At 47.1% G+C, this 22,035-nt stretch overlaps 2 protein-coding genes across 4 annotated transcripts in view; one reads left to right on the forward strand and one right to left on the reverse strand.

Annotated features, from left to right (window-relative positions):
• FAM168A (family with sequence similarity 168 member A) overlaps positions 1–4,459 on the reverse strand; it is a 240,668-nt gene extending 236,209 nt beyond the window's left edge. The window contains exon 1 of the mRNA XM_004768087.3: positions 4,019–4,459. The gene's annotated coding sequence lies outside the window, so the exon portion shown is untranslated. The remainder of the gene's footprint in view (positions 1–4,018) is intronic.
• PLEKHB1 (pleckstrin homology domain containing B1) lies at positions 352–13,754 on the forward strand. 3 transcript variants are annotated; one of them, XM_004768093.3, is made up of 8 exons: positions 352–505; positions 1,722–1,797; positions 2,909–3,061; positions 3,656–3,758; positions 4,801–4,840; positions 7,436–7,540; positions 11,745–11,844; positions 12,415–13,754. In XM_004768093.3, exons 1-8 carry the CDS (start codon positions 398–400, stop codon positions 12,549–12,551), a joined length of 822 nt encoding a protein of 273 aa, XP_004768150.2. In that variant the 5' UTR covers positions 352–397; the 3' UTR covers positions 12,552–13,754. The 3 variants fall into 3 exon arrangements, with proteins under 3 accessions (XP_004768150.2, XP_012919770.1, XP_012919771.1); XM_013064317.1 differs by having other exon boundaries at positions 408–495; XM_013064316.2 differs by lacking the exon at positions 7,436–7,540 and having other exon boundaries at positions 356–505.
• The last annotated feature ends 8,281 nt before the right edge of the window (positions 13,755–22,035 follow it).

Below are 22,035 nucleotides of genomic sequence, written 5' to 3' on the forward strand. Positions count from 1 at the left end.
CCAACTGGCGCCCAGTATAGGGCGTGGCACAAAATGAGTATTGAGAAAACATGGCAAAACTAGGAGCCTGGCTCCTCCTCGCAACCTTACTTTTTTTAGAGAGCGAGTTCATGATTTTTAGGTAATGTATTTCATGATAAATGAGCGCACAGATATCTTGGCAAAATAAAATTACAGGTGCAGCTTCTCACCTGTGCTCCCGGTCAGCCCAGGGTTACCGCCCAGGAGAAGCCTTGTACAGCTCTAGGGCTGTACTACAAGTACAGCCTGCAGACTGCAAGTCCCAGAAGTCTCGCGGGCGCCCATCTCTCCCCGCCCATCCCCTCTTGGAGGTGGGGCGGGGCCAAAGGGCGGGGCCCAGGGCTAGCCTAGCCCAGGGCACAGCCTGGGGATTGAAATGCCCCAGGCGTTGTGGGGCACACAAAGCGCACGCGCAGCAGGTTGGGTAGCCTCAGCATCAAGTAGCGGCGGTTTTGGCAGCAGCATCCGCAAGAGGTGTGGACAGGTGGGTGCATTCAGGGGAGGTTGGAGAGGGAGTTTGCACCTGACCCTCTGTCTGACCAGTGTTAGGACTTGGAAAAGGGAGGGAGCCGCAGGAGAAGCATGGACAGTCAGGCCTTCCTGCTCAGGTGTGCCAGCCCTTACTACGCAGCAACAGGTGTGAGCAGGTGGGGGAGGGGTAGAGGCACCCGCTCGCAAGTACGTCGCCCTCAGAAACAGAGTGAACCTGGATTCCAGTCCAAGCTCCTTCACATACATGGACAAGTCATTTGCTGTCCCTCAGTTTGTCCACCTGTTAAACAGGAAAGATTCTGCCCATCTAATGGAGTTACAGTGGGGACAAAGTGAAGTGGTATAGTATGTGCAGCGATTTCCGAACTTTGCTGCACATTAGAATCCCCTGGGATCTTTAAAGACTCGCCTCCCAGCCCCAGACCTGATTTCGTTGTTATGGAGCATGACCTGGGTATTGAGAGTTTTAAAATCTCCTACAGGTGTGATGGTTAGAAACTGGGACTGCTGGGCGTGAAGGCAGGTGCCCCTGCTTTCTAATCAGGGAGATCTGCATGAGTGATTGAACTTCTCCATACCTGTTTTCTGGTAATAACAGGGATTTTTGTGAGGCTTCAACAAGATAATAGATGCAAACACTGAGAAGCCTGCCTGGCACATAAGGCTCAGGCAATCAGAGCTGCTTTTGAACTATCATTTTACATACTTCATAAATGCCTCAGGTGAGGTGCAAGTGGGAGGGAGGCTTTTCTTATCATGAAAGTCCCTCATTCATTGCCATGATTTTAGTAGTATGTGCTGCCAGCATTTCAAAATTCTAGGGTTTCCAACAATGTAAGCGTTCCTCACCCCAGCCTCTACCTGCCTCATAGACATGCCTTCACAGATCTAGAAAAGGAAGCCAGGCAGAAGGGACATGGTCAAGGTTATGGAGCTGAGGTTGGAATCCAGGCTCCCTATTCCCACCCCCGCACAATGGGTGGCTGCTCTGCTGACCCCACAAGAACAGTGCTCTCATTATCCTGCTGGAGCAGAGAAGGAGAAGGAGACAAGCAGGCTTGCCCTTGTTTGTTTACGAACACTCCCTTAAAGGTTTCCTCGGTGGCTCCCCCAGGGAGGACCAGGGAGGACAGGGCTGGGGCTTCTCTCTGGGGAACTGCCCGGGGGGCTGCTGGTGAGGCCTGTGTGTCCTGTGGCTCCTCTCACAGGTCCCGCCTGACCCCACCCTGGAAAGTCCTTTTGAAGAAATGGCCCTGGTGAGGGGCGGCTGGCTGTGGAGACAGAGTGAGTGACCCTGGGCCAAATCCTTGTCTGTCTGTACCTTGTCCAGGGGCAGGAGGGGGCAGAAGTGTCTTGTTGGGAATGTCCCAGTGAACCATTCTCCCAAGAAACAAGACCCTCTTTCCCCCCTCTCCTGCTTTGTTCATACTCTTCCCGCTGCTTGGAATGTCCTTCCTATTTCTGACTGCTTGGTAAATGTCCCCTTCTGTGAAGAGCCTTCTCTGACTTTGCCTCTAACCCCTGCTCCAGCCTCTGCTGTAGCACCAACAGTGTAAGCTCCCCACACTGTTCCCAATGCTTCATACATACCTTCGTGATAGCATTAATCCCCCTATAATAGAACCGCCATTACCTGTGGGTCTTACCACTCCCCATACTGGCTCCAGACTGTAGGCTGCTTAAGAGCAGAGGCCGGGTTTGAGGCTCAGCATATCCATAGCACCCTAGCCCAGGGCTGGCCACAGAACAAGGCTTAGAATAAAATGAAAACACCTCTGTGTTTTGGAATCTGTAAAGCTCGAAGAAGCTCCCTATGTCTTTGCCCTTTCTGTTAAGATTTTCAATTATAAAATGGCTGAAGGTAGGGCTCAGGCTTCCAGACCCACCTCTGGCCAGAATTGTGATCTGAACAAGAGCTACCCTGGGTTAGGAGCTCTCCAACGACCCACGACCATACTCACTTCATTCAGTTCAGCAAACACTGAGCCCAGGTCCTCCTGGGTGCTGGGTCCAGTATGGGGAGCTGTGAACCCCACCCCCAGTCTGGTAGCTACACAAAAGGCTGTCACACAAGTCGGAGATAAGAGATAAGATGGAGGCTCAGATAAGGAGAGGTCTTTGTCCTTGAAGAAACCTGGGGCTTGGCCTTGGAAGCCCCCAAGGAAGGAATCTGGTTATCATTTACCATTGAACACATTATGGGGTCTCTGTTATGTATTAGGCCCAATGAGAGACACTGGGGGAGCAAGGCAGAAAGAGGCCCTGCCATCATTTCAGGAGGTAGATAGATAAGAAAGGGGGGGTCACAACAGTGGGGGTTGGGGTAAGGGGGGGGTTCCTGCCCGCCTGCAGGCTCTGCTATCAGCCGGCCTAGCAAATGTGGACCATTGCACAGGCTCCATCCTCCGCCGCTGGAAGCGGAACTGGTTCGCCCTGTGGCTGGATGGGACCCTGGGCTACTACCGCGACGAGACTGCGCAGGATGAGGAGGACCGTGTGCTCATCCAGTTCAACATCCGCGATATAAAGATTGGCCAAGAGTGCCATGGTGAGAAGCCCTTTCCCCTCTGGCACTGTGACTCTGGCCACTGCCCTCCCACTGTGTCTGTCTGATAACACCTGCATCAGGCTCTTTGCCCCTGCAGAGGGCTTCCACAGACAATGCTTCTAGGCCTCTATCAACGCCAGCTTGTGTGGGTGCGAAATAAGAAATGAGTTCCTTATTGAGTTCCGGCCTTGTGCTGGGCCTGGGTCCTATACTGGGATCACAGAGGTGAGTCTGACACAGTTCCTGTCTTCCAGGTGCCAGGAACTAGATAAAGATGAAAAGGATTAAGGAGGACCAGAGAAGTTCAGTAACTGGCCCAGAGTCACACAGCAAATCTCCTCCACCAAGACTCAGGCCACAATTATAATCGGGTCACTGATAGATGTCTATAACAAGGGCTATAGGCAATGAGGAAAGGCTGAAAGGTTCTAAAGAGTAAAGCAGAATCCCAAAAGAAAGTGTGTGGGAACAAAGGAGGCTGGCAATGGCCTAGAATCAGAACCCAGAGGTCAATTCCTATTCTTGTTTCTATTTTACTGGGGAACCTGGGACCTGTGGTTTGTGGAATCCCCATACGCGTGTGTCTGCCTTTAGATGTGCAGCCCCCAGAGGGCCGGAGCCGAGATGGCCTGCTGACCGTGAACCTGCGGGAGGGCTCCCGTCTCCACTTGTGTGCAGAGACCAAGGATGATGCCATGTGAGTCCTCCTGGAAAGGATAGGGCAGAATGTTGGGGAATGTACCCAGATGCCTCCTCCTGCTGGGCTTTCTGATTCCCAAAGGGTAGGAAGTGGGGAGGGGACAAAGATTGTCAGCAGGGTGGAGGCTGGGCACAGTGCATCTGAATGGCTCACCGTGATTGGTAGTGTACCCAGGAAAGTCCTCACCCAGAATGCGATGGAACCCGCATACTTGCCTGAGGTGCGTGGTCCCCAATCATAGAGAGTCATGTATTTACCTGACAGATGCGCTCTCACTTGGGCTGATACAGAGGATAAGACAGCTAGCTCAGTGACATCCATAAAGGGTCCTCCTTCTCACTGTCTTCTGAAAAGGTTCCTTGGTGGGTGGCCTTCATCTGAGGCACAGACCCAGATCCGCCTAACTGAGGCAGCCCACTATTGTTCCGGGGACACCCCAATGTCAGGTTCAGGTCCACACTGCAGTATGGGGTGTGCCTGCTTCCTCACATTCTTTCCCTTCCTACCCTCTGGCTGAGGGTCAGTCGGCCTTTCCATTGTAGAAGAGAGAAAGAGATTGGGTGTGTGGCAGTGGGGGAAGCTGAGCTCCGGGCACACAAAGCACAGAGCCGCCTTGTCCACCCCAGCCAGGTGCCATGGCAACCAACAAAGGCCTGATTGTCTGGTGTCCACTGGGCCTTCAAGGGCTCTGGGGTCAGAGTGTTGGAGAGCTGTGTTGGTAGATTTGGGGTGTGGAGGTGAGCTGCAGTGAGAGGCCCAGCCCAGGCGTGCCAGAATCTGAAGGCCCCTAGGAGACCACCCAAGCCCAGCCATCTATTGTCTAGACAGGAAAACTGGAAGAAGGGAAGGGTGAGGGCTAAGAATGAATTAGGAGACTCCAGCTCCAGTGAGAGCTCTGTTCGTGTGCCTGGGGTGGGAGGGGTGTCACCTCTGTCCATCCAAGAGAGTCAAGAGGCTGGTTGAGGAGGAAAGTAAGGGGCCTACATCTTGGGGCCTGACCTCTCACCTCCCTCCTCATGCTTTGGGGTTTGCTTTGCAGAGCGTGGAAGACGGCACTGCTGGAGGCAAACTCCACCCCGGTGAGCAATCCCATTCTCTCCTTTCTCCTCACCACCCCTTCCTGCCATGGAATCATGGGTGATTCAGACTTGGTCTCCGCCTGCCAGGAGCTCTCAGTTCCCCTAGATGCAAGCGAATAGGTTTGTGTGGACTCAGATGTGCTGGGTCCCGAGTGGAAAAGGACAGAAGACAGACAACTGGTGCTTGGAGGAAAGAGAGAAAGAAGGAGGTGGCTTGTCAGTTGCGCGAAAGGAACCGCCTTTTATTGAGCAGCTATTGTATGCCCAGCATGACACAGGTCCAGTTCTGGCTGCTCACTGCAGTCCTGTGAGGTGGGGATTCTTGTTCCCTCTCTGCAGATGATAAGATTGAGCTTCATTCATCCACACAACAAATATTTACTGAGCTCCTACTATGTGCCAGGCACTGAGCCAAAGGGCAGGGGTCAGAGGTGAACTAAGTTGGGAGGTGTAGGTCCTGCTTTCCTGGACTCAGCCTAGTGTGCCGCCGGATGGGAAGCAATTGGGCACATAGTTCATGATTCTGTTGCAGTCGTGGGAACTGCTCTGACAGGAGGTGCTGCATGCACTCCATGTGACCACCTTGGTGGCCTGATCCTGGTGGGAGTTCAGACAAAGCTAAAGATGAAACCTGAAGGATGGACAGAAATCAGCTGGCTGAAAGGGGTGCAGTGGAGTGAAGGGAACAGCTTTCCAGGCAGAGGAACTGCATGTGCAAAGGCCCTGAAAAAGGTTATGACTTTAGCAAGTTTAAGAACAGAATGAAGGCTGGGGCAGCTGGAGGTTAGGGATGGAGAGCAGGGGAGAGAGCATGGCATGATGGGACGTGTTTCCGACATTGGTTTCTGCCAAGAACACCAGGGGGTCATTGAAAGCTTTTAAGCAGTGGGATGAGATGAACAGATCAGACCAGATTTGTATTTTCAAAAAGATAAGTCTGGCTGGTAGGAACCGACAGCAGAGGGTTAAGAGTAGACGCCAGGAGACTAGTTATTTCTAACCAGGCGGGGGCAGAGTTCTGGTGACTGGCTGGAGGTCTGGACTAAGCTGATAAGGATCCGACATATTTAGGAGGTAGAGTCAATGGAGCTTAGTGATGGATGAAGGTGTGGGTTTGAGGAGCCACCCAAAGCCCACAGCTCAAGGGTGCCCCAATTTGGCCCATCTGCCTGACTCCACATTCAGTGCCTGCTCCTTCTGTCTGTGGCACAGGGGCGCTTGATCTCATCTAGAGAGAAAGGCTGGGGAGAAGTAGCAGGGAAGACATGATTGTGTTTAGAACCCTTCTTGGGCCTGCATCTGCTGAGGGCGGGGCATGGTGCTCCGTGCCTGCCATTGTTTGTACCATTTAATCTCCCAACAGCCTTGGTAGAGTAGGTACTTTGAGTCCCATTTTACAGATAGGGAAGGCGACCTTCAGAGAGGAAGTGACTTAGCCATAGCCTCACAGTCTTAAGTCAGTGGAAGAACCTGTACAGCACCTCGGCCAGTGAGCCGGGGAGGGAAGGGCATCATCTGCAGAAAGAGCTGAGTCAGCAGAGGTGGACAAATGGGGTGTGCACGTGTGTGTGTGTGTGTGTGTGTGTGCGCGCGCGCACGTGTGCAAGGGGCCAGAGTCTGGCCTGGCTGAACCATAAGACATGGAGGAAAAGAAATGGGAGAGCTGACCTCTGAGGAGCAATGAAGGGTATTAAGCATGGAGGACTGTGGCCAGACTTCAGGGAGCAGACCCCAGCTTCTGGGTGGAGGTTGGATCAGAATCTGGGATTGAGGAGGCAGGGGCAGCACTCAGCAGGGTGGAGGTCCCCCTGTTAGCTAACTTGGCTCTGAGCTCCAAATCCCCCCCCATGCAGGCAAATCTGTCCCACCCAAAAGAGGCGGAAGGAGGTGAAGGCTGACCGTCTGTGCTCTGTGACTCTATGAAGCTGCCTTGTCCCTTCTCTGCCTGTGCACCTTCCCGCCACTCTGCTTCCCACAGCTCTCTGCTCTGACCCTCTCTCCACCTCTCACTACCCATGCTTCACACACACCCCTCTGGTCCCTGGGCTTGCTCGAGTAGAATGTGTTTGCGCTTCTGTCTCTGTACCAGAGGCTGCCTGGCTCCGATTGTCCATGCCTGCCCGTGGCTGCTCTCCATCCTGTGCTTATGGAGGAGTGACCTGCACTTTGTCCCTCCATGTCCTACAGATTTATACCCCCTCTGGATGGAGACTGTTCCAGGGAACACAGGGCCAGAGACCCAGCCAGGGGCAAGGCTGGAAGGCCAGTGTAGGGGGGAGGTGGGTGGGAAGGTAGATCAGACCTGTTCTGCCTTCCCTGGAGACTGGGAGCCTCAGCAGCCTAAAAGAGGCGAAGTTGAGCTAATTCTGGAGACTCTACAGATCCTTCTCTGTGTATCTTTGGCAAAGTCACTGCCCTCTCTGAGACTCCCTCCATTACCATGGGCTGAAGAGGAAGAGAACAACTCTTCCCCATGACCAGCTGACAGAGGGGGCTGGTAGGGCCTGTTAAAAGCTCTGAGCTTCTCCAGATGTAGAGGGCCTCTGACAGCTCCCTCCCTCCCTCCCCCTTCTCGGTTTTCTGTGGCTTAAGCAGGCCCCAGCTGGTGCCACCGTCCCTCCCAGGAACCACCGAGTTTGCCCCAAGGTCAGGTGTGTGACCAGCTCGTGGAGCCCCTGTAAGGTTGAGAGGCGGATCTGGGTAAGTGCTGGCTCAGCTCTCCCTGCCTCCATTCTGGCCATGACGATGCGCCTCCAGAACTGGGCCCAGTTGCCTCCCTTCCCTGCTCACAAACATTCCATGGCTCCCTATCACCCACAGGATACCACCCATAGCCCTATTTTCAAGGCCCTCAGGATCTGGCCTGGGCGAGTCTCTTCTACCACATCTCCCTCCCCTGTGCTCCAGGTGCTTTGCTGTTTCTTCTGTTCCCGGCTGTGCCAGACCCATTCCCTCCTCCCAGGCTTTGCATGTGCCATTCTCTCTGTGGAGAAAACTCTTAGTTTCCTTATTCACCTGGCAAACTGATGCTTAGCCTCTAGGAGCCACTTCAAAGGCTGCCCCCTCCTCAGGGAGGACTTCCCAGACCTCCACTCACAGCCTGCTGCACTAAATGCTTAGTATTGTCTTCTTAGGCCTGGGTACAAGTCCCTGTATTTTGGTCTCTATTCTCCCATGAGACCTGGGACTTCCTCCAAGGTAAAGACCAGGTCTAATCAGCTTTGCCCCTAAGGTGTCTAGCACAGTGCTGGGTATCCAACAGGTACTCAATGAGTGCTCAGTGATCGGGACAGTTTTTTGACTCTCCTTATTCCTGGTGCATGGAGCTAGGGCAAAAGTGGGCCTCAGGCAGTGTTCACCAAATGAGCGAATGAGTGAATGACCAATGGGAGGAAGGAGGTGGGAAAACCCTCTGTAATGGCATCACTACCGCATATCATAATTTAGTCCATATTTGTCCCCCTTCCCCACCCCAGAATCTCTGGGAAGCAGTGAGTGGCGGGGGTGGATCCTCTCTCTGTCCCCAGTGTTCAGGAGGGCATGGGGTGAGTGCAGGGGAGGCCCCTCCTCTTACAGCCAACTATGAATTCCTTTCATGGCACAGTGGTGCTCAATGTGGCTCTGCCTTTGAATCAATTCAGGACTTACAAAAAAAAAAAAAAAATTCAAGCATTCAGATCCTACCTCTAGATGCTCTAATTCCATAGGTCTGGAGTAGGGCCTTGGAAATCTCTGGTTTAAAAAACTTCAGGTAATATCGATGTGCAGAACCACTGAACTGAAGTGCCAGGCCCACGCAGGTCCGGTTGCATAGACATGGCTCGGCTGGATTCTCATTGTGCCTTAGAATGGGCACTGTGGGCCAGACTGTTCCCATCTGCAGATGTGAAAACTGAGGCTCTGAAAGGCAATATAACTGGACCAGGTCACTTGATTCATCAGTGGCAGGACTAGGACTTCTATCCTAGCATTCTGAGTCCTCCCCATTGCCTGAATGAGGATATAAGTGTTTTAGGCGTCCCCGTGTTTAAAGCGGGGATGCCTAAAAATGGGATTTAAAAAGCTGTAAACCAAGTAAGAAGACCTTTTCTGAGGGAAAGGTTGTATTTGTATGTGGCCCCCTGATTGACTGACCCTGTACTTGCAAAAGGGGCTGGGCTTTCAGGGAGGGAGAGGATCAGGGATTAAGGCCTTAGGTTCTATCCATGAGGTCTCCGGAGGATCCCCTGCCCTGTTGCCAGGCGACCCGCCTGAGTTTTCCTCTGGGCCTCCCAAGACCAGAGGGTAGAAACAGGTGCCGCAAGGGGTATGAGGTGGTGTTTCCACTCTCTCCAAGGCCCAACTGCTCCCTTGGCTCACTGTGCAGCTACTGGCAGGTGCAGGCTCTAGACCTCAAGTCCTCTACAAATAAAAGAGGGGATCTGGGTGCTTGGCTCTCTGTAGGCCCTTCTAGGCATGGAGCTCAGATTCTGGCCACCCTCTATTAGAAAGCCCAATTGGATCACTTTAGGGGAGAGCACAGAGAGGGAAGTCTTGAGACTGAGCGTTGATTGTCTGAACCTCCTGCATTTCCCTGGGACTGGTCATTGTCCCTAACTTGAGGCTGGACTTAGAGCTGGGTGACTCGCTGTTATTTGACTCACTTGAGATGAATTCAATCCATTAGACACCTATCATGTTCAGAGACATGATTAGACCTTTCTTTATGGGGTTGGGGGGGTGTCTCCCAGTCTGATGGGAGACATACACACTCGCAGGGATACAAACAATGACACTGTAGAGTGACTGGTGCTGTCTAAGGGGAGTCTAAGGGTCCGATCAGAACCTCAGGTTCAGGGAGGGTGATACTTGGGTTCAGTCTGAAAGAGAGGTTAGACATGGAAATTTGAAATCACAGGTGTGCTTGGAGAACTCCCCTTTATAGCCAAACTTTTTTTTTAAAATTCATTCATTTGAGAGAGAGAGACCACAAGTGGGCAGTAGGCAGAGGGAGAGGGACAAGCAGATTCCCTGAAGTCAGATGCTTAACCGACTGAGCCACCCATGTGCCCCCCATAGCCAAAACTTTTTTTTTCTTTTTAGATTTTATTTATTTATTTGACAGAGATCACAGGTAGGCAGAGAAGCAGGCAGAGAGAGAGAGGAAGGGAAGTAGACTGCCTGCTGAGCAGATAGCCCAATGTGGGGCAGGATCCCAGGACCCTGGGATCATGACCTGAGCTGAAGCTTTAACCCACTGAGCCACCCAGATGCCCCTACAGCTAAACTCTTGCAAGAGTTGTCATGACATGTTGATTCCATCCTCCACCTCTCAATCATTCTTCAACTCTCCATAGCCTAGATTCTTTTTTTTTTTTTTTTAAAGATTTTATTTATTTATTTGACAGAGAGAAATCACAAGTAGGCAGAGAGGCAGGCAGAGAGAGAGGAGGAAGCAGGCTCCCTGCTGAGCAGAGAGCCCGATACGGGACTCGATCCCAGGACCCTGAGATCATGACCTGAGCTGAAGGCAGCGGCTTAACCCACTGAGCCACCCAGGCGCCCTCCATAGCCTAGATTCTTATCCCAACCATGCCACTGTAAAATGTTTTTTTCAAGGTTACCCACAACTTCCAAGTTGCCAAAACCAATGGCCTAATCTCTTGGCATTGGCCAAAAAGATGGATAGAAGAGCATATTTAGAAGTTAAAATCATGAGACCTGCCTGGTAGCTGTTGTGATGTGGAAGACAAGTGTGCCAACCTGATGTCTTGGTTTGAATGCATGGTGGTGGCATGTAGAGAAAAGCACTTATAGAAGAACAAGTTTGGGAGATGCAAAGGTGATGACATCACTTTGGGATTGGAATTTAAGACACCTAGACTTCTAAAGGGAGTTGGACCATTCAGGTGTGACACCCAGTTAGAGATATAATGTGGAAGGGGGGGCTAAGAAGACCAGGAGAGAAGGGGACCTACCCCCTCTCCAGATCTGCTCCCCTTGGGATAAATGAGGGGCTTGGATTCAGATCTTCCATTTAATTCAGCATATATTTATTGGTTCTTGCTATGTATTAGGCCCTGCATGTAACAGAAATTAATCAGAGTCCTTGCTTATAAGTAGCTCACATTTGGTGTGCAGGCAGGGAAGGCCAGGAGGAAAGATAGGGGGAAAAGGCACTAGCAGAGTCCATAGAGAACTCAGGAAGAAAGGATTTTTTCTGAAACCAGAGGGCTTCCTGGAGTGGGTGGCTTTTGAGTTAGGCTTTGAGGGGTTGATAAAATACTAATGAAGGGACTGCATGCATATCTCCCTCCCAGAGATAGCAATGACCACTCTTTTCTGAGCCCCCATCCCCAGCTCTGTGGTAATGTGAAGATAATAGTGTCTGCAGTAAGGACTAGAGGAAGTAACACATGTGGACACCTCCCTCAGGGCCTGGTACATGATAGATGCTTGATGATACTTTACTTTACATCCCTACCCTTCCTTTCCTTTCCTTTCTCCCCAACCTTTTACTTCTGGGCCTGGGGCTTGGCCAGATGCCCCACCCCATGATGAGGAGAGTAGAGAAATCCACTGGATTTCTCCAAAAGGGCCACTGGAGAGCGCTAGCAAATAGTAGATTGTGTATGGAAGTTGGGAGCCATGGAGAATTTTTATTTATGAGAGTGCTAACTAGGAGGCCAGGGCAGGAAAATGGAATCACTGGGAGCTGGATGTAGGGGCTAAAATTTTAGAGGACAAGGATCATGGACCATGTGGAGGAGGCAGGGCCTTTTTCCATGAGCTTGCTGGTTCCTAGGGAACCATTTCTAAACTTGGGGAAGCGGTTTTGTGGGTCCAGAAGGACCTAAGCCGGGTGTGTTGGGGAAGAGACCAAACCGGGGACAGAGTTCCCAGTTAACCCAGTCGAGCTCCTCAGGTGCGTGTCTACAGCCCGTACCAGGACTACTATGAGGTGGTACCCCCCAACGCGCATGAAGCCACATATATCCGCAGCTACTACGGACCGCCCTATGCAGGTAAGTACCCCGCCTGGTCCGCCCCCTCCCCCATTCCAGTGCCAAGCCCCACTCTTGTAGTGACCACGGATTTTCTCAGGCGGGACCCTCCACTGGGCCCTCCCCAACCGGAAATTCGAAATCTCGCGTGGACCAGCGGCCCCCACACTCCATAGATCTGACCTTTCCTCTCAAGGCCGGCCCTTTTTCAAGGGCTGTGCTGCAGTACCCGTTTCTGAGCTCGTCCCGACCCCTGGTGGCTAAACGTGGGAACGACCGCCTCCCGCCCGAAGGGCTGGTCAGTTGGGAAAGCCTACCGTTGAGTGTGTCAAGGATGTTCTTAAAGATCCCGGAGTTTTCTCGCTGTTGCACCCTAGACCCGCAGCCTCAGAATGTCCGTAGCAGATTTAAGGCTTGTAAGCCCTGGGGAAAGAGTGCAAGTCCTTTCCAAATCAAGGCCTCAGTTTCTCCAGCTGAGTTGTAGGAGAGTGGGCTCAGCCCCTTGTCCTGGGTTGGGTGTGAGTCTAGGGGAGGAGAGGGACAAAGATCTCTCTGCTCCTAAGTCCCCAGCCCTCACGGCTCTCTCCACAGGCCCTGGCGTGACGCACGTGGTAGTGCGGGAGGATCCCTGCTACAGTGCTGGAGCTCCACTGGCCATGGGCATGCTTGCCGGGGCTGCCACAGGTGCAGCCCTCGGCTCGCTCATGTGGTCGCCCTGCTGGTTCTGACCCCTGGGACTCAGAGTGTGGACCCTGCGCATAGACCAACAAACCCCTGTTATTACTTAACCCCACCCATCGCTACTCTAAGCTCTGCCGTACTTTGGCTCCTTCTTCTCCATTGGCCGCTTCTGGACTTGGATCATCCATCCCACTGCCCAACACTATACTGGAAGAAGCTATCATCCTAGGCACAAACATAGCTCAAAATCCTTGTATCTCCTGCCGACACCCCAGAATTTTGTTATAGACATATATGGACAGGTTTCCTGCAAATATACTAAGATATAGAAAACACAGCTCATGTGACTTCAAAGTCCCACGTGCTGAGACACTGGAGTCATATTCTTTCCTCCAGCTGCTCCAGGGTTTGTAGGAAAAACAGAAGTAAATAAACACTTGACAAGGCAGACATCCATCCTTTGGCCCATGAAGGTAAAAGCAGACGAAGGTAGGCTAGGAGTAGGGTTGTTGGCAAGAGTGCAGAGCAGTAAATATCTTGGCATGTCCAAGGACTTAAGAGTTCATTTAGGCTGAGGTGAGGACTGGGATCAGATCATGATGGACCTCTAGGCTAAAGAGCTTGCTGGATAAAGGCGAGATGTAAGCTCTTTGAAGGGAAGTTTCAGGATTGTGCCTATCATGAATATATTGCCTGTTTTGCTAATATTGATACATACTCAAATCCAAAACACTCTCTGAAGTTAGCCCCATCCTTTCTACTATCAGCTTCCTGGGTCCCTTGTTCTTTCAGTGCTCAGAAAACATCTATTCCCTATGTTAGGCTGCCTGGGGCAGCAATCGAGCTGAACCTGGGGTCTTCTTGCTGGGGGGCAGATGAGCTCTGTTTGGAACCTCCAGCCCTAGGATGGTGCCTCCATCAGGAAATGCATTCCTGGTCCCCAGGAACTTGGACCTGTCTCCATAGCTGTGGCTGTCAACCATCTCAGGCTTTGTCTTTTCCTTCACTCTGGGGGAGATGGCAGTATTCACCTATTGGGCCTGATCCACTGGGAAGCCTCACACATGCCTTCCTGTCAGGTGGCCCAGCAGTCTCTCCATTTGGCTTGCTTCCAATTTCTTTTCCCATTCTGTACTAATAGAAGTGCTAACATTCCTGGCCAGTAGCCAGAGTAGCCTGCTAAAGTTCCCTTGTAAACAGGGGCTCCAATGGCCCTGCGGCAGAGACTAATAAAGATGTGATTGGCTCTAGTCCTGGCTCTGGCTTTTTTATCTATAAACCACATCCTGGCCCCGCCCTAGGGGCCTTGTTCCCCCTGGGACATCTCAGTGACTCAGCACCTACTAGTGCCTTCTTTGGTGTACTGGGAATAATGTGTAGATTCTGCGGGCAAGTAGAACTGGTGACAGCACATTAACTGAGCATTTTGGGGGCAACTCACTTAGCCTTTCTGAATCTTGCTTTTCTCACGCATAGATAAGGTGGTAGGTTGAACATGGCCATTCCCAAGGGCTCAAAGGGAGAGGCTGTATCCGGGTCTCTGCCATCTGATCTGTTGGGTGATCCAGGTTTTGCCCTGTCTGCTGAGAGTCTGGTGGTGTAGAGGTCTTTTCCAGTAGGTTCCCATCCTTCTAGAGGTGAGCCAATGAGTTAGTCTCACAGAAAGGTGTCTAGGGAAGGAAACACAACCATCTTGCATCAGGCCTTTTAAGGCTGCAAGTAACAGAAACCCCCTGCTCAAACTGATTTAAGCCAAAAAAGGGAAAGCACTGAGTTATATAACTGAGAAGTCCAGAAACTGTTTGATGCAGGGATTCAAACAGTGTCCCTCAGACTTTGTTTTCATCTTTACAGCCATAGGGCTGCCTCATTCAAAGTTTCCAGTGACATTCAGCAGCTCTAGACTAATGCCCTTCTGGGGTCAAGTCTAGCCAAGAGAGAGCTCTTCTTCCTCCAACAGTATGAACAAAAGTCCTAGGACTGAAGGACCTTAGCCCAAATTGGGTCCTGTGGTCATCCATAAGCTATGGTGATCTGGAAAAGACAGCCTAAAACAACAAGGCTTAGAACAAGGGTGGAGTAGTGTGCCAAAATAAGTTTGGGGCATCGTTGCCAGAAGTAGGATGAACAGATAAGAACTAAGTGGCAAAAGCATAGGGTGTCTACTCCAGCCATATCCCCAGAGACGCCAACTTAAAGGGAGGCATTAACACCAATGATTCAATGAGGTAAGGTAAGTGAGGACCATGGCAGAGTGGGAGCTCTGAGGAGAGGTATCCAACTCTGCCAAGGAAATGGGAAAGCTCTGGGACAGGAAGTAGAAACTTAGGATGAGCCTTGAAGGATGAGTAGGAGTTTGCCAAGCAGGGAAGGGAGGGAGAGTTTTTCACACTGAAAGAACACATGGAAAAATGGCATGAGCAATGGCCTTAGAAGACATTGGGTCTTGAGAACACTGTGAAGTTGTCAGTCTGATGTCACAGATTGCATGGTGAGGATGGATGGTAGATGAGTCCCTATTAAAGAGAATCTCCCACAGCTCGGTTAAGGGCTCTTTGTTCCCCTATAGCCTTGGGGCTACCATTTATCATATTAATCTTGATGATGCCCTGGTTCTTTCCACCCACCCCACTGAACAGGGCAGGACAAACACAAATGGATGCTTCAGGTGCAGTTTGTTTCAAAATCTCTCCACCAACAGGATGATAGCATGATTTTTTAATCTTCCAACTGTTCAGTAGATAATTATTAAATTATTCACACATAGATTAAGACAAACATTCTCAGAAAACACAGTCTGACCTAGAAGTGGCTTATGGGCCACATCTGGCTCACATATTCTTTTGTTTGGTCAATACAGTGTATTTGAGAAGTTTGGAATTAAAATGTGATACCACTACATACCTACCTAAATGGCTAAAGGTGAAAAAGATAGACAACAGTAAGTACTGCTGTAGAGCAAATCGAAATCTCACATGAGTGTAAATTGGCACAATTGCTTTGGAAACTATTCGGTAGAGACAAATACATGCATACCTTATAATCCATCGATTATACTCCTCAGGTACACCAAACAGAAATGTGTACATGTTTACCAAAAAATAGTAAGTGCAAAAGTATAAAAGCAGTGGAAAAAAACTCAAATTCTAGATCCACCTGGATCTATGATATGTTCTATTCACAAATTGGAATATTCAATGAGAATTAATTACCCATAAGTATACGCAAAATTGGGAGTGAATCCAAAAAATAAAACAAGGAGAGTGGAGGGGAGGTGGGAAAATAGAGTTTATACTGTGGCAAGTTTTCTGTATTTTATGTGAAGTACTACAATATTAAGTGTATTCTGGTAAGTCAAAGATGCACACTGGAAAAAACAAGTGTTGGTGAGAATGTGGAGAAAAAGTAACCTTCATGCACTGCTGGTGCAAATGCAAATTAGTGCAGCCACAGTGGAAGACAGTATGGAGTTTCCTTAAAAAGTTAAACAGAACTACCCTATGATCCAGTAATCATACTACTGGCTATTACCCAAAGAATACAAAACACTAATTCAAAGGGATACAGGTACCCCCATGTTTGTTGCAGCATTATTTACAATAGCCAAACTATGGGAGCAGCCCAGGTGTCCATTGGTAGACAAATGGATATAGAAGATGTGGTATATATATGCAATGGAGTATTACTCAGCCATAAAAAGGGAAATGTTGCTATTTGCAATGACACGGATGGATCTAGAGAGTATAATGCTAAGAGAAATAAGTTAGAGAAAGGCAAATACCATAGGATTTCACTCATATGTGGAATTTAAGAAACCAAACAAAGGAAAAAAGAGATAAACTGAAAACAAGACTCGTAACTATAGAGAACAAACTGATGGTTATCAGAGGAGAGGTAGGTGGGGTGATTGGTGAAATAAATGATGGGGACTAAAGAGTATGCTTATCATGATGGGCACTGAGTAATGTACTGAATTGCTGAATCACTGTATTATATACTGAAACTAATATAACACTGTATGTTAATGATACTGAAATTAAAATAAAAAACTTAATAAAAAAAGATGCACATTGGAATCCTATAGCAACCATTGAAAATATAATGCAAGGAGGATAAGAAAAAATGTCAGTAGAGGAATTAAAAAATAGATCCAGCGAATAGATAACAAATACCAAAATGGCAGACCTAAATCCAAACACATTAATAATTATATTAAATATAAGTGGACAAGATATACATTAAGGGGTACCTGCATGGCTCAGTCAGTTAAGCGTCTGCCTTTGGCTCAGGTCGTGGTAGGAGTTAACTTACAGATGTAACAACAACAAAAAACTGGTAGAAGGAAACAATACAGATGCACAGAGATAAATGAAATAGAGTATAGAAAATAAAATAGAGAAATACAATGAAACCAAAAGTTGGTTCTTTGAGGTCAACAAAATTGACAAACCTTTAGCTAAGGAAAAAAAAAAACTCATGAAAAAAAGAGGAAAGACTCAAATTACTAAACTCAGAAATGAAACTGGGGACCTCACTACCAAATATACAGAAATAAAAACAATTATATAAGAATACAGTGAATAATTATATTCAAAAAAATTGGATGACCAAGAGAAAATTGGCAAATTCCACACAGACTATCCAACAATTCATAACGAGAAAGAAAATTTGACTAGATCTATGACATAAGTAGATCAAATCAGTGATCAAAAAACCTTCCTGGATGGCTTCAGTGGTGAATTCTATCAAACACTTAAAGAATTATTTAACTCAAAATGGATAAGGACCTAAATGTTAGACCCGAAACCATAAAAATTCTAAAAGAGACTGTAGGCAGTTATTTCTCTGACATTGACCACTGCAACATATTTCTAGATAGGTTTCCTGAGGCAAGGGAAACAAAAGAAAAATAAACTATTGGGACTACATCAAAATAAAATGCTTCTGTACAACAAAGGAAACAATCAACAAAACCAAAAGACAACCTACTGAATGGGAAAAGACATTTGAAATGACATATCCAATAAAGGATTAGTATCCAAAATATGTAAAGTACTGGGGCACCTGGGTGGCTCAGTGGGTTAAAGCCTCTGCCTTCAGCTCAGGTCATGGTCTCAGGGTCCTGGGATCGAGCCCCACATCGGGCTCTCTGCTCAGCCAGGAGCCTGCTTCCTCCTCGCTCTCTCTCTGCCTGCCTCTCTGCCTCCTTGTGATCTGTCAAATAAATAAATAAAATATTAAAAAAAAAAAAAAACCAAAGTATGTAAAGTACTTATAAAACTCAACACTAAAAAACTCCAAATAATCCAGTTAAAAATGGGCAGAAGAAAGGAACAGATATTTCCCCAAAGAAGACACATAGATGGCCAAAAGAAATGTGAAAAACTGCTCAACACCACTTATCATCAGGGAAATGCAAATCAAAACCATAATGAGATATCACCTCACACCTATCAGAATGACTAAAATCAAAAACACAAAAAAGTGTTGGTGAGGATGTGGAGAAAAAGGAACACTCGTGCACTGCTGGTGGGAATGCAAACTGGTGCAGCTACCATGGAAAACAGTAAGGCGCTTTCTCAAAAAGTTAAAAACAGAACTACCCTCTGACCCAATAATCACACCACTGGCTATTTACCCAAAGAATACAAAAACACCAATTCAAAGGGATACAGGTACCCTTATGTTTATTGCAGCATTATTTACAACAGCCAAACTATGGAAGCAGCCTAAGTGTCCACTGATTGTTTAAAAAAGATGTGGTGCACATACACAATGGAATATTACTCAGTCATAAAAAAAAAGAATGAAATGTTGCCACTTGCAATATGGATGGATCTAGAGAGTATAATGTTAAGTGAAATAAGTCAATCACAAGGGCGCCTGGGTGGCTCAGTTGGTTGAGCATCTCACTCTTGGTTTCAGCTTAGGTTGGGATCTTGGGGTGGTGGGATCAGGCCCTGCATCATCTCCATGCTTGGCGCAGAGTTTGCTTGGTAATCTCTCCCTCGCCTTCTGCCCTCCCCCACTCATGCTCTCAAATAAATAAATAAATATCCTTTTTAAAAAAGTCAGAGAAAGACAAATACTATATGATTTCACTCATATGTGGAATTTTCTTTTTTAAAGATTTTATTTTTATTTGTCAGAGAGAGAGACGGAGAGAGAGCGAGCATAGGCAGACAGAGTGGTAGGCAGAGACAGAGGGAGAAGCAGGCTCCCTGCCGAGCAAGGAGCCCGATGTGGGACTCGATCCCAGGACACTGGGATCATGAACTGAGCCGAAGGCAGCTGCTTAACCAACTGAGCCACCCAGGTGCCCCTCATATGTGGAATTTAACAAAACAAAGAAAAAAACAGACAAACCAGAAACAGACTCCTAACTATAAAGAACAAAGTGAGGTTTCCCTTAAGATCAGAAAGAAGACAGAATGTCCACTTTTGTCACTTGTATTCAACATAGCACTGGGAGTTGTAACCAGAGGAATTAGGCTAGAAAAATAAATAAAAGGCATCCAAATCAGAATTGAATAAATCATCTCTGTTTACAGATGACAAGATCTCACACATCTGGTGCACCTGGGTGGCTCAGCGGGTTAAGCCTCTGCCTTCAGCTCAGGTCATGATCTCAGGGTCCTGGGATCGAGCCCTGCATTGGGTTCTTTGCTCAGCGGGGAGCCTGCTTCCCACCCCCCCCCCCGCCTGCCTCTCTGCCTACTTGTGATTTATCAAATAAATAAATAAAATCTTAAAAAAAAACCCTCATACATCTGACCCTGAACAACACAGGTTTGAACTGCATGGGTCCACTTACATGGAGATTTTTTTCAAATAAATACAGTACAGTACCGTAAATGTATGTTCTCTTCCTTATGATTTTAACATTTTCTTTTCTCTAGCTTACCTTAAGACTACAACATATAATACAAAACAACATGCAAAATATGTTAATTGGTTGTTTATGTTATTGGTATGGCTTCTGGTCAACAGTATTCATAGTTAAGTTTTTGGGGATTCAAAAGTTGTATGTAGACTTGTTTTAATTCCAGTTTCATTAACATAGTATTCTATTGGTTTCAGGTGTACAACAGAGTGATTCAAAAATTTTGTATACCACCCATTGCTCATCACCACAAGGGCACTCCTTAATCCCTATCACCTGTTTCACCCACTACCCCACCCGCCCCCCTCTGGTAACCATCAGTTTGTTCTCTATAGTTAAGAGCCTGTTTTTGTCTTTTGTTTGTTTCTTAAATTCTACATATAAGTGAAATCGTATGGTATTTGTCTTCCTCTGACTAATTTCACTTAGCATTTTATTCTCTAGTTCCATTTGTTGGAAATGGCAAGATTTCATTCTTTTTATGGCTGAGTAATATCCCACTGTATGTGTATACATATATATATCTTACATATCACTTTTTTTAAAGAAAGATTTTATTTGACAGACAGAGATCACAAATAGGCAGAGAGAGAGAGGGAAGCATGCTCCCTGTTAAGCAGAGAGCCTGATGCAGGGCTCGATCCCAGGATCCTGGGATCATGACCTCAGCCAAAGGCAGAGGCTTTAACCCACTGAGCCACCCAGGTGCCCCTACATATCACTTCTTTATCCATTTATCTATCAATGGACACTTAGGCTGCTTCCATAGTTTGGCTCTTGTGAATAATGCTGCTATAAACACAGGGGTACCTGTAGCTCTTTGAATTAATGTTTTTGTATTCTTTGGGTAACTAGCCAGTAGTGTGATTACTGGATCATAGGGTAGTTCTGTTTTTAACTTTTTGAGGAAAACTCCATGCAGTCTTCCACAGTAGCTGCACCAGTTTGCATTCCCACCAACAATGCACAAGGGCTCCTTTTTCTCCACATCCTTGCCAACACTTGTTTCTTATATGCAGATTTTTGAATGCAGAGGAGTCAATGCCCCTAAACCTTAATTGTTCAAGGGTCAGCTGTATGTTAAAACCCTAAATATTCCACAAAAAAATTGTTAGAGCTAATAAAACAAATTTAGCAAAGTTGCAGGATAGAAAATCAACATAAAAATCAGTTGCATTTCACACACTAGCACTGAACAATCCAAAAAGGGAATTAAAATAGCACCAAAAGGAATAAAATACTTAGGAATAAACGTAACTACCAACTATGTGAAAGACTTGTATGCTGAAAACTACGACACCACTGAAAGAAATTGAAGATATAAATCAATCAATCAATCAATCGATAAAAATATAAGTAAAATTGAAGATATACAGATATATAGATATAGATAAAAATAGATATAAATAAAATGTGTTTTGTTATGGTCTGAATGTTTTATCTACCTCAAAACTCATACATGGAAATCTTAATCACCCGAAGATGGCATTCCTAGGTGGGGTTTGGGAAGGTCCTTAAATCATGAGGGTGGAGTCCTCATAAATGATATTAGTGACTTAAGAGAGGCTCCAGAGAGATCCCTTGCCCGTTCTGCCATGTGAGTATACCACAAGGTCTGTGACCCAAAGGAGATCTCATGACTATGCTGGACCCTAATTTCATTGGATTTCTGGGCTCTAGAAGTATGAGCAATAAATACCTGCTGTTTATGAGCTACCCAATCTGTGGTATTTTCTTAGAGCAGCCCGAAAAGACTGAGAAAAAAACTGGGACCAAGAAGTGGGACCGCTTCTAAAACAAATACCTAAAAATGTGGAAGAGTTTGGAGGTACATGCCAGAAACAAGCCTACATTGATTGCGGTAAATGGACTGTTAAGGATAATTCTCCTGATGGCTCAGGAGAAGATAAGAGCTGTAGAGAAAAGTGTCAATCTTGGAGAATACTTGCAGCTGTGACCAAAGTAGTGGTAGAAATATGGAGGGGAAAGGTCATTCTGATGAGGTCTCTGACAGAGAAAAGGCTATCCTTAATATAAGGTGCCCAAGAACTTGGCTGAAATTGTGTTCATGTCCTAGTTTTTTGTGGAAGGTAGAACTTGTGAATTATGAATTGGTATTTGGCTGAAGGAATTTCTAAGCAAAATGTTGAAGGGGTAGCTTGACTTCTCCTGAATGCTTACAGTAAAATGAAAGAGAAAAATGATTTAAAGGTGGGATTTTTTTAACTGCAGAATAATTGACATACACTATTATGCTTCAGGTGTACAACACAGTGATTCAACAGTCATATGCATTACAAAATGCTCACCAATGTGGTTACCATCTATCATCATACAAAGTTGTTACAGTATTATTGACTATAATTTCCTACCTTATACTTTCCATCCCTATGAATTATTTTATAACTTAGAGCTTCTATCTGTTGTTTTTTTTTTTGTCTTTTAACATATTTTGTTTTTATTAACATATAACGTATTATTTGCCCCAGGGTTGCAGTCTGTGAATCATCAGGCTTACACACTTCACAGCACTCACCATAGCACATACCCTCCCCAATGTCCATAACCCAATTAGTTTGTATTTTTTTTTTTTAAAGATTTTATTTTATTAATTTGACAGAGAGAAATCACAAGTAGACGGAGAGGCA

This window comes from Mustela putorius, unplaced genomic scaffold, assembly GCF_011764305.1.
Source record: "Mustela putorius furo isolate JIRA1106 unplaced genomic scaffold, ASM1176430v1.1 tig00003987_pilon_pilon_pilon, whole genome shotgun sequence".
Classification (NCBI taxonomy): Eukaryota; Metazoa; Chordata; class Mammalia; order Carnivora; family Mustelidae; genus Mustela; species Mustela putorius.

What these genes read in the sequence shown, in the direction of transcription:
- PLEKHB1 (XM_004768093.3), top strand. Translation starts at nt 398, where the DNA reads ATGCCCCAGGCGTTGTGGGGCACACAAAGCGCACGCGCAGCAGGTTGG. An exon ending in TCCGCAAGAGGTGTGGACAG is followed by an intron (nt 506 to 1,721) that starts GTGGGTGCATTC and finishes CTCCTCTCACAG; the next exon opens with GTCCCGCCTGACCCCACCCT. An exon ending in TGGAGGCAAACTCCACCCCG is followed by an intron (nt 4,841 to 7,435) that starts GTGAGCAATCCC and finishes TGGCTTAAGCAG; the next exon opens with GCCCCAGCTGGTGCCACCGT.